Here is a 12,858-nt window from a genome sequence, read left to right as displayed (position 1 = left end):
AGTTGTTGATAATTTAAAATTATACTTGTGTAAGTATGCTTCTAGAATGTTTCACTTCAGAGTAATATTTCATATTCTTTGTTTTCCTCTTGTAAGTATTTATTACATTAACGTGAAACATTTTCACCTAGATTACTTCCATTGATGCCTGCTGTCGTAATGAATAAAATCTGTGGTTGAGAAGGTGTAAAATTTTAGAACTTGAAAAGTTGTGACCTTTATTTAAATCGTAAAAATTAGTGTGATGAATCCTTACAATATCACTGATATTTCAAGTATGACGTCATTTTAACTGACCAATAAGGTTTCATTAAGAATAATATAAAGAGCAAACAAACCACATTTTTGTTTTTTCTTTAATTTTATTGAAGGCCCGGCATGGCCATTTGGTTAGGGTGCTCGACTCGTAAACTGGGGTTCGTGGGTTTGAATTCCCGGCACACCAAACATGCTCGCCCTTTCAGCCGTGGCAGCATTATAATGTGACGGTCAATCTTACTGTTCGTTGGTAAAAGAGTAGCCCAAGAGTTGGTAGTGGGTGATGATGACTAGTTGCCTTTTTCTAGTCTTACACTGCTAAATTAGGTACGAATGTCGCAGATAGCTCTCGTGTAGCTTTGCGCGAGATTAAAAAATAATCAAACTTTTATTGGGCAATTTAGAATTGGTTTTATTTAAAAAATAACGACAGTCATATGATGTTTCATTACATTTGATTCTCAAACAATAATCAGTAGGTCACCAGTAATTATTCAGGCTAAACATTATGATTACTTGAAATAACTAATTGTTTAATTATATTTTTATACTCAGGACAAGATATCTATGAATATGTTGCTATAAGGTTTAATCAAAGTTTTAATTATATCTTTATTGATACAAAGTTCTAAGAACTTAATAATGGTAGTGTTTCTATGCTTTAGAAAACGGCAAATTTTTTGCTTTTTCCTTTGAAAAAGCACTATACACAAATAATTTGTTAGATATTGCTGTTATGTGATTTACGTATCTTTTATTTACACAGAATTCGAGCAAAAATCCGACTGAGCTAATAGTTGGCAAAACTAATTGGATTTGGTCACCTGAGCATTGGTTGATTAATGGACCATTTCTTGACCGTGTATTAAATATTTTGCTTTAACGATAATATAAAGAAAATTAAAAACGTTTTTGTGATGTACTTCTTGACGTATTACATTGATAATTGTTTATATATACATGAATCATATAATAGTTAAAAATACATAAAGCATCTGGCATAACGATGAAATTGAACATTCTATTTCCTGGTAAATACATGAAATGAAATAATTTAATTGCTATCAATCCATATGCATTATTATTATATAGATTATCAGATGTGTAATGATTGATACAACTTGTTTAGGTACGTATGCATACATTAGTTTATTCTTACGCTGCAAGAGGTTCTTCTTAGAACGCTGAAGTTAATTTTATGGTTTGCAAGTGAATCAACTTCGAGCCCAACTCACTATGAATGTCTTAATAAGGCATCTATGTTAGGATGCATAATACTAAAAGAATGTAGCTGAAGTGAACAAATTGATGTTGTAGTAAAAATACCCCATTGTTGTTAATGGTGCAAAGCTGGACAGTGAGCTATGTGTACTATGTCCACCGTCAGGAATGGAACTCCATACTTGCGCATTATATCTCCACAAACTTATCACTAATCCACTATAGGTCCTGTTTTCTTTTTCTGAAGAATAAATGTTATTTAAAGTTTTTTGTATATTTTTACTATAATTAAGTCTATCACTGATCTTCACATATAATGTACACATCTGTAACTGGAACATACTGTGAAGCCCTCTAGTGAACTTTGATTTAAACAGTTTTATTTTGTTTCCCCAGAAGTTTAATAAAATGGGATTGAAATTTTTTAGTTCTTCTATAAATACTGTGGTAAAAGCGCTTCTGAGGTATTTGATCATTATCTGATGACAGTCAGGATTAGTTTTTATTTTTGTCTGAAAAATAAATCATAGATTCATGTTGAACCTATCCTTCCATATGGTTGAATAGCTCACTCATATTCGCTATTGAAAAAGTTCTAGTTTTATATAAATGGTTTATTTCTTTAAATAGTATTCAGTGGTCTTAAATGGGGAATCTAATCTAAGAAAAGGCTTGTTATTTTAATAATGAAAACAACTCTACCGTCATTCAACATTGAAGTTATTCAATCTGTTGTGTAATTGGTGAAAAACTAACAAACTTCAGATTGCCTTGAAACAAATTTACAAAAGACTGTCCTTGTTTCGTGTTAAGAAGTCTGTTATTACATGTTAAAGTGGCTAGAATTTTTCCTGATATCAATGCATCTTGCCGTAGTTCACTTACAGTATTTAATAAAGGCTAACCTCAGAGAGCGTTAGAGAAACCTTCCACAAGACAGAGTGAAAGAAGCTTTTCTTCTTATAGTATTGAAAAAGTCCTATCCTAATGTATTTACATTTAAAATTAATACATCATAATAATAATTTATTTAGTGTCTAAAGAAATATTCAAAATGAAATAGCACTCACATATACAATTAAAATAACATGACGTCATTACTTGACATCTGTAAGTGTGTTCAACTACATATTAGTATTCGAACCTTGAACTTCTTAATCAACAACTACCAAGTCTTTAAATTTTAATTGTTAAGATTTGACGACAAAAATTATTCTTGTGAAAGTACGGATTTGTCTGTGTGTGTGTGCCTGATGAACTGTGGTAGAATAATCGTTTGTAATATTGGGACTTCTAGTCTTTCCATGATAATGGTGGAATATAGCACATCTGGAACATGTAATATTGTTTGTTTTTTAGGGATGTGTCCTATTTTATTTTACTTATAAAATTGATTTTATTTTGCAGCAATTTTTTTTCTAATATTTCAAACAAAAAAACAGTTTATTTAAAAATAATAGTTTCCCAGTGGCACAGCGGTGTGTCGGCGGACTAACACCACTAGAAACTGGGTCTCTGTACCTCTGGTGGGCACAGAACAGGTAGTCCATTGTGTAGCTTTGTGCTTAAATCCAAACAATAAAGAAACTATTTGATATATTCGGTTTCTGGATTAATATCAACCAAGAAAAAATTTTGGTATATCTGATCACAACCACATTTGTCTTAAACCTGAATTCTACATACTAATGTTAAAACGATAGTTTGAACTAAATAGCTTCACCTTGAGCTAATTGATTTAGTGACTTTATAAACCTAATTTTTTTAAAGAATGTATTGATCGATTGATTGTCGTTTTTGATTAGTTGGAACTGGTATATTCTTGTTGCGAGATGGAGTCATACATACCTTACAATAATCGTGAAATATAAAGTTCACATTTGAGTGGTATTCGTGTAAGAAAAATGCCCAAAAGAGACGCGTAATAGAGTTTCGGCTAAAATTTGGAAGAAATAGCTTGAAAAAAATGATCACGTCAAACCCTCAAACCAATACAGTGTTCTTGTCTATGACTGGACCTAAGTTTGTCATTCGTAATTTTCATTGTAAGTTATCTAATTTATAAAAAAGCACTAGTAGATGTTTTAGGATTTTCAATTACTGATAAGAAACTGCAAGTTTTTAAGTACTTTAATATTTTCTGTTGAAATATAAAAAACGTCGTATACTCCTGACTCCACTGTTTCTAGCTTATGGGTTGAAACAGTGTAAATGATACCTGTTACAAACTGCGATACAAGTCCTTGAAACAGTTAAGTTCACAGATTTCTGAGTTCGAATATAGTCCATATTTTAAAGGCACTGAAGACTCTTATTGCTGTAAAGTTCTGAAGAAATACGCAGTCAGTCGTATAATACAATTTGAAGGAAAACGAATAAGATAATAAATAAACTTCTCTCTAAAATCTTTATATAGCTACATATTCATGCATCGATAGAGTTATCAGATAATAAGTTACAACAAGATATTTATCATCTTACTGCTGACCCCTGAGGTATGTACGGATGTTATAATCAAAAGTACTACCTCTAAATTCAGATAAGGGTCGTTTTACAAGTTATTTAAACACAGTACAGTATTAAGTTCTCCACAATCAACCCAGAGTAGTAACAATCCATAATGAACTCAATAATAGTTGTATGTACTCCACTATAATCTCCATAGCAGTAAATACTTCAAAATATTCTCCATAGTAGCAGCAGTGTATAATAAACTTCATACTAATAAATGTTTCAAAACCAACTCGATAATGAGTGCTCTATAATTAGCTGTATAGTCGTAAATAATCCATAACAATTAACTTCGCAGTAGTAACAATCAATAACGAACAATGTGTTTTTAAACAGTTTGTTATAAGCTCTATAGTTGTGAGTAATCCGCAAACAACTCCACAGTAGTCAGTACTCCACCATCAGCTATTTATAGTAGTAACATTTCGTAATGAACTCCATAGTAGTCAGTACTCCACTATCAGCTCTTTATAGTAGTAACAGTTCGTAATGAACTCCAAAGTAGTCAGTACTCCACTATCAGCTCTTTAAAGCAGTAACAGTTCGTAATGAACTCCATAGTAGTCAGTACTCCACTATCAGCTCTTTAAAGCAGTAACAGTTCGTAATGAACTCCATATAGTCAGTACTCCACTATCAGCTCTTTATAGTAGTAACAGTTCGTAATGAACTCCATAGTATTCAGTACTCCACTATCAGCTCTTTATAGCAGTAACAGTTCGTAATGAACTCCATAGTAGTCAGTACTCCACTATCAGCTCTTTATAGTAGTAACAGTTCGTAATGAACTCCATAGTAGTCAGTACTCCACTATCAGCTCTTTATAGAGTAACATTTCGTAATCAACTCCATAGTAGTCAGTACTCCATTATCAATTGTATAGTAGTAGTATGGCCTACAGTAGCGGTCCCTAATAAACTCCATGGCAATAGGTGACTCACGCCCAGCCTCATTTTGACAGAGCAAGGTTTTGTACTACTTCTCTGTCTCTCTTTATTTCTTTTCGTGAATCAATAAACATGTGAGTGTCTTGAAAGTCAGCTATAATATTACTTGTTATGAATAATAAATTATCTGCTACCGAGAAATTGATTTCAGTAAGATAACCCATTTACTAATATTCTCTGTCGAAGGACACTGTCCATGCATTAAGAATCGCGAAAAATTTCAAGGACACAGTTCACCTATTATCTTTCATTATATAGACGCACACACATATATCCTGTTGAATGTTTGAATGGATGGAAAAGTTTCATTCTTATACCTTATCATATTTTAGTTAATTCTCCAAAACTAAGACTAGCTAACTGTAGCACAGTTTTTATTGAGGGGAGATGAGAGTTGCTCTGTAACTAAAGTGTAGAAATACTAGTTCAACTAAAGCCTCTTTCCTATGACCGTTTGAAGGGGGAGAGTTCTTTAATTAAAGTAAGGGAATACTAGCTGAACCCCACTAGAACCTTTTTTCTTATGACCATTAAATCTTGTCTCCTAATAAAATAATTGTAGATCATATATATTTTTGTTTGAAGTTAATCACAAAGTTACACAATGGACTAGCTGCCCACTACGAGTATCGAAACCCAGTTTTTAGCGTTGTAGGTTCACAGACATTCCGATGTGCCACTGGAGGGAAACTATGTGTTTACACATCAGCGAGAAGTTACACAACATTTGAAACTGTAGTTGTTTTCTCCATATTTAGTTCTTCTCCACTGAATCAGTGGTAAGTTTCTAGACATACAATACGAAATTCCAGGATTCGATACTCGACGATGGGCAGAGTGCCAAATTACCAATTGTTTGGCTTTGTGCCAAAAAATTACATTAACCATTTTTACTAAATAATGTATGTTATTTTGTAGGTATATCTTCGAATTTTCTCACCTTTTTCAAGCGATAGAAAAAAAGAAAAATGTAATAAGTGGAGCTTGTCATTTTAAGTGATTTAGCAACCGCATTTCAATTTTGTGAAAAAAGCTCTTTACGTTCTTTGCATCTCCAGATGAGATAGCCGAAAGTATACAGACTTTAACGCTACTATCCAAGGTTCGATTCTTCGCAGTGGACACAACAGAGAGTTCAGTGTGGCTTTGCTCTGAAAGCAAACAAATGACACGTTTTTTGCGTCATTTTCGTCATCTAAATAAGTTATATAATAGATATATACTATTGCAAAGCTACACAATGTGCTATCTGTGCTCTGCCCACCACGGATATCGAAACCCGGTTTTTAACAGTATGATTTCACAGACATTCCGCTGTGCCACTGGGGGCTTATGAAAGAAAAGAGCTACAATTGATGATTTTGATATTCAATATAACATCCTATCATATTGTAATCTATCTATCCTCATCACAAATGCTTGTGAGAATGTCTTAGTCCTATCGGCATAGAAACAAATGTGCGCTTGGTTTTGAAATTTTATCCTTTCTTTTGTGATTTAGACTGTACTTATCACTTCTTTTTCTGGCAGAAGTTGAAATTATTTTGTCAAAAAAACACTATGTTTTTTCGTCAGTTTTAATGTTCATCCATATATTAAGCGCGCTAGATTTCTCTAGTAAGTGTATTAATGACATGCTATCTGACTTTTTGTGGTCACGCCCTTTAATCTATCAACGTAGCATTTCCATGTACGCGATAAAACCTTCAAGACTTTCCTACCGCAATGAAGGACATTGTAGAAAAGACTGTTGGGATAGAGGAAAGACCAGCAAGAACTGTTTATGTGACGTGTGAGGTGCCAGGTTTGGCGCCACGTCAGTACTTTATCTTAACACATTGTCTACGTTGTTCACATCGGCCTCAAAGCTAGTTGAACGTGACCTGTCGAAGATACGATACTGTATAATAATATTCGAAGTGAGATTTTGTGTTCATTTTTCAATTGTTTGTCGTAAAGGAAAACGAAATGTTACATTTTGTTGAATAAATTTAATGATAGAATGTGTTGTTTTCTTTTAATTGTTTTTTTTTAATTTATCGTAAAGCTACACGAGGGCTATCTACGCTAGCCGTTCCTAATTTTGCTGTGTAAGACTAGAGAGAAAGCAGCTAGTCATCACCACCCACCGCCAATTCTTGAGCTACTCTTTTACCAACGAATAGTAGGATTGATCGTCACATTATAACGCCTCCATGGCTGAAAGGAGGAGCATGTTCGATGTGACGGAGATTCGAACCCGCGATCCTTGGATTACGAGTCTAACGCCTTAACCCACCTGGCCATGCCGGGCCTCTTTGAATTGAAAATATAATTTAATGTATTGTGGAAAAAGTAATTTTTTTTATTGTTGGCTAAAGGAAATGAAAATAATTTTACTTTAAAATGGAAAATCCGTAAAGTTTTTATCTTTATACCACGGGAAATTAAAAAACAATTAAGAGGACTGTACTCGCCTGAAATATGTTTTGTTTTCTTACTGCTAAGAAAGAGCTTTTCGTTTAAAAACATATTAATTCACAAACGTAATAAACGCTTAACTTGTTACTCTGGTTTTACACTTCTAACATTGTTCTTGATGCTAACCCTACTATTAAATCACAGAAACAGTTTTCAGTATCAGATGGTGCGCTTTCATTTATCTATAGTTTCTATTGAAATGATGGCTTTATTAGGTACAGCCACACTCCTCGACTCTCATGTTTGGTAAAGTCGACTGGAATATGTTCATATCTTTATCTACATAGATTATGGAGAGGGATGCCAGCTTAGTAGGCGCACAGCATGGGGTTATAGACGCAAAAGGATTTTTTCGACGATGTTCGTCCATCACTTGGCTGTAATACCAATAGTCTGGATATGTATCTGGGGTACGCGGGGACCGTCCACATCGGCCCATGCAATAGTTGGCCTGGTAACCTTTAGGGGCAATTATCCAGTCTTCCCATCCAAGCTTCTTGAAGCTGATTAAAAGCGACTGCATGCAACAGTTCGTCACGTGGGCTTTACAGGTTTTAGTGAATCTCAGAGATCGTCGCTGAGGTATCGTTTCAGTCTTTATAGAAAAAACGGTCGGACTCCCGCTTCTGACGACTTGTTAGTTCCTTCCACTCCAACAACTCCACTAAATAACACTGGTTCTATTGAAGAGTTACATCCATTGCAGTCAACTAGGAGGGTGAATTTTGTGGTCTTGGAAGCCCTGAACCATTCTTGAACTTCCTGATAAAGGTCTAGTCGCTGCCACCCCACAGGAGATGACTCTATCCGCTTCAGAGCCAATAAGGAGTACTTGAGAGCATTCATGGTACCGTTAGGAGGTTCATCTACCCTAAACACATAAAGAGTGAGGCTACTGTTGACCAGTGCCGCTAGTTCGAGCTGGGTCAAAGATGGGTTAGCACGGAGCTGAACCCACAGAAATGCTGCCGTCACACGTATACGCTGCGGAGAACGGTGAACAGGATGGAAGAAGTCCAAGAGAACGTAGTCATTTATCCTTCCTCCTACCAAAGAAAATATGACGAGTAAGTTGAGGGACAGTTTATCATCAGTCTGGAATCAAAGGCTTAGATATAAGCAATTTTTGTAATATGCATTTTTTAGTGTCTTTATATTTTTATGTTGTTTTAACCAACAGTACTTGGAGTTTAAAGTTGAAGTGTAATATTCAATAGATTCAAGTTAATATTTGTAATCTTACTGTCTGCAATATATTATTCTTTGAGGTACCTAATGATGCTATTGTAAAATATATATATATATATAATTTTATCATCTATCTTTTCTTCTGACACTAATTTGTTTCAGTATGATATATTTAAATAATAATAATAATAGAATTTTATTCATACATTATAAGGCATGTGCTATAAATCACCGAAAGAAGAAACAGAGATGAGCGTGGCCTAGTGATAAGTGTGTCGGGCCATGGATCGCCGAGAGTGGCTGCGGACTGAGTTACGATGCCACTGAACAAGCTCTACGCGTTTAAATGTGCTTGAAGCCCAAAATATGGCGTTGGACGGTGTCGGTTTTCCTCTAACCTATCCCTCAAAATTAGGAACAACTAGCGCACATAGTCCTCGAATAGTTGTGCGAGAAATTCTATAAACAAATAAACCACTTTGGGTGCATTTTAAAAGTGACAATTAATTTCATTATTAGATTCAAATAACCTTATTGCTTCAGATAATTTCGACTGCATTTCCTTTCGCTAGCAGGTCAAAACAAAGTACAGCAACATCTGAATCACCGGATCACCATCATTTAGGCCACGTACGCATAAGATGCCTTTCAAGCTGAAAACTCCAATGCCAAAACCTAAATAAAAAAATGCAGAAACCGAGAATCTATTTTATTACTCCAGATTTTTAGCTAATGATAATTAGTCATTTTAAAACAGTTTCAAATTTTCGAAAAACTCTAATTGTAAAATATAAAGACTCCTGCAAATGAACCCTGTTAACTAGCTGCTTTCTCTTCAGTCTACCAGTTCAACCTTGAGGGTGATTATATGCATATAATCCTTGCGCTGCTTTAGGCGGTAATTAAAAACTAAAACATTTCTGTGTTAAGATATGGCTGTCAGCGAATTGCTTCAAATGTTTATCTATCTCAATAACACTACCTCCCACCAGTTTCACAGCGACACGTCTGCGGACTTCTAAGGCTAGAAGCCGAGTTTCGATACCGGTGGTGGCTAAGATAACCCACTCTGTAGTTTTGTGCTTAATTACAAACAAACAAACTGTAACTGATAGTTAGTATCTATGTAACATATTTTAAATGCCTGGGATGGCGAGGCGGTTAAGACACTCAACTCCTAATCTGAGGGTCGTGGGTTCGAATCCCCGTCACATCAAATATGCTCGCTCTTTCAGTCGTCGGGGCGTTTTAATATGACGGTTAATCCCGCTATTCGTTGGTAAAAGAGTAGCCCAAGAGTTGGCGGTGAGTGGTGATGACTAGCTGCCTTCTCTCTAGTCTTACACTGCTAAATTATGGACGGCGAACGCAGATAGCCCTCGTGTAGCTTTCCGTGAAATTAAAAAAAAAAAATTTTTAAACACAGGCTATTTTAAGGAATTTTCAAATCTGCAAAACATCATACGTTAAAATAGGCACTATAATGTAACGTCCCCCGGAAGACACTTAGAATTGTTTTATGTATTTATTGATTTATTATCGGTTTATTTTGGGGGAAGTAAAAGTCGATTTGGGGAGCACAACGAAAATGTTTGTAAGATCATACTTATTGTGATATATTCAGTCGATACTAGTGAAACTTTCATTAAAGCTTTATCTAATTATGCTAATATATACATATATTATCATACATAAAATGTGACGTACACGTTTTCAGAAAATTTTGTCATTCTACGGCTATTCGGCATTTACGTGTAAAAATGTAACTGCAGAAATTTCACTTTTCCTTGAATATTTTATTGTGACGAAGTTCATGTTAACTGGTTTAACATTTTGCGGTTTATTGCTAGAACGACTGTCGATTTTAACTTTTCTAAAACCTAATTGCATTCAAGAATATAACGTATTAATAAATGAGGTCGCGTTATTCTGGCCTCTTCAGCTAAGTCATGTTGTTGTATACAAAGATGTAAGATTTTAATTAGTCGTATATGAGTAATCGAAACAAGTTAAAACAGCTTTACACTGACATTTTAACGTATAATCCGTGGGGAAGCCTAATTTTTATTATTGTCCTTCAGTAGCCTAAAATTTGCGTGTAAGAACTAAAAACAACAGTAGCTTTTGTTGTTTATTTATTTCGAGCAAAGCTACACGAGGGCTATCTGTGCTAACTGTCTCTAAGGTACCAGTGCAAGACTAGAGGGAAGGCAGCTTGTCATCACCATCCACCACCAACTCTTGGCTACTTTTTCACCAACAAATAGTGGGATTGACTATTACATTATAACGACTCCACGGCTGAAAGGGCGAACATGTTTGGTGTGATGGAGATTCGAACCCGCAACTTTCAGATTACGGGTCGAGTACCCTAAACACCTGGCCATGCTAGGCCAATAACAGTAGCTTAAATGAGAGGTAAAATAACTAAGTAACGAGGGGAAATGTTTCCGAGTTAATTTCAGGGAAACTACATATTTCGACTTTAGTTTTCTTCTGGGTAAGTGTTTTACCCAAAAGCAGGCTTAGGAAAGGCAGGATTGTCTAATAGGCACAATGAACAGTTTCCAGTTTGCCTACGGTGTCAAATAGCTCATGTGGTTACGCTTTTTCTTCTAATGATTTCTTCGGTAAGAAAACGTAGTATTATAACAGCATTACATTTGGTAAAATATCAATAATCAGCTACCACCCCTCTAGCCTATCACTTTAAAATTATGGAAAACTACCTAGGTGGCAAAGATACCTCTCGTGTAGCGTTGCACGAAATTCAACATGAGTAAAAGTTTTGCGCATCTTTATTATACGTGAGATGTTCTGACATTTCGATTCAGCTTGTTCATACGTGATTAAAATCTATAATTTTTTGTACGATGAAGAGTAAAGTTTGTCTAACCATCACGTTCACATTTAAAACAGATATCGTTTTCTTAACCCACGGCACTTAGTCCTAACATTACGATATAAATTAGTATGCTGTGCATTTCCGTTTCATTATTTCAGTTTAAAATAAACTATACCAATGAATTGCCACAATTAGAGAACTTAGTCAAGATAGACCAAACATATCAGTTGTGCTCCTATATATATATATATATACGCATACAAACAAACAAATTGCATAACGCAGTCTATGAAAGACCAATTTAGAATAATCCGATTGGGTAGCTATGACGCATTCATTCTGTAATATTTTTGTTTTTTATGTATTAATTAATTATATTACTTCCAACCTTTCTCATGTAAACTAAAATATCGATCTCTTAATTTACCTGGTTCTGAGAAAACTACGATTTCAGACACTCTGCCGTAATAATTATCTTTCTCTTCAGACATGCCATCTATGTCATCCGGTATTGATTGGTCTTGCAACGAGTCCTCAGCTAGGTCGTGATTATAGGTATGTTGAAGGACTTGAAGCAAAACGTTCCGGGGCAGTGGGTTAGTCATGTTTGGTCTTTCTTGGAGCTGCAACTTGGACAAAATTTGATTTTTGACAGCTTCCATTTTAAGTCTCCTGGCCTCTTCGTGGTCAGTCACGCTCACACACTGTCGGCAACTATTTAGGTGAACACTGTTCGAGGAGTTAAAGTTGTTGTTTCTTTCTGATGAAGAGGAAGAAGAGGCAGCACCTAACGACCCGGAATCGAACCAGGTCCATGCGAGAAACAACAGTACCACGAACTTCATGACGATGGATCATCAAATGACAATAGTTTCGCGTCTGGTATTAAACTGTGATACCAATAAGAAATCGTCGGCCAAGTTGTAATCAGTGTTCATTGTGGTTTACACTGAAGCCGTCCTGCGAAGAACAGGTAGCCATATTTTATTTCCACATGTGCACATTTCTAGCTCGACCGCACACACCTCTTTACTCGTGCTAAGGTAAATACATAATGAATATTTCTAACTCGGCCTGCTTCTCAGTGGTGCTGTTTTTTAGTATTATTATTAGTTACAACGTGCTTTGAGGACAGCCGTCACCATGGCGCCGGACTTCTTCCCTCAAGGGATGATGCCTCCTTTTAATCGTCCGTCAGCTGACAGTTTGATCAACGAGAATATTCTAGAAGGTCTGTTTTTTTTCTTTTTGCTGTTACCTTTTTCATCTGTAACTATTCGAATAATATTCTCCTTAATAAACGTGTAAATGTACAATGTCTCACGACAAAATATATTTCATATTACAAATAATCGTTATAGATAACCGTGGTTGCAGGTACGTAAAGTGACGTCAAAACCATAGCATAATTACATGTTTAAAAATGTG

The 12,858-nt window shown here is 35.3% G+C and overlaps 1 protein-coding gene across 1 annotated transcript; it reads right to left on the bottom strand.

The window, feature by feature from the left end:
- Window positions 1-6,845: 6,845 nt before the first annotated feature.
- LOC143252672 (inhibin beta B chain-like) lies at window positions 6,846-12,570 on the bottom strand. The gene is given in 3 exon segments (XM_076505166.1): window positions 6,846-8,007; window positions 8,010-8,443; window positions 11,858-12,570. Coding segments are annotated over 3 exon segments (1,251 nt in total). The 5' UTR covers window positions 12,276-12,570; the 3' UTR covers window positions 6,846-7,608.
- Window positions 12,571-12,858: the final 288 nt, after the last annotated feature.

The sequence above is a fragment of the Tachypleus tridentatus genome, chromosome 6 (genome assembly GCF_004210375.1).
Source record: "Tachypleus tridentatus isolate NWPU-2018 chromosome 6, ASM421037v1, whole genome shotgun sequence".
Lineage (NCBI taxonomy): Eukaryota > Metazoa > Arthropoda > Merostomata > Xiphosura > Limulidae > Tachypleus > Tachypleus tridentatus.
The sequence above is the reverse complement of the archived record's forward strand: the minus strand, read 5'-3'. Positions and strand labels throughout refer to the sequence as shown.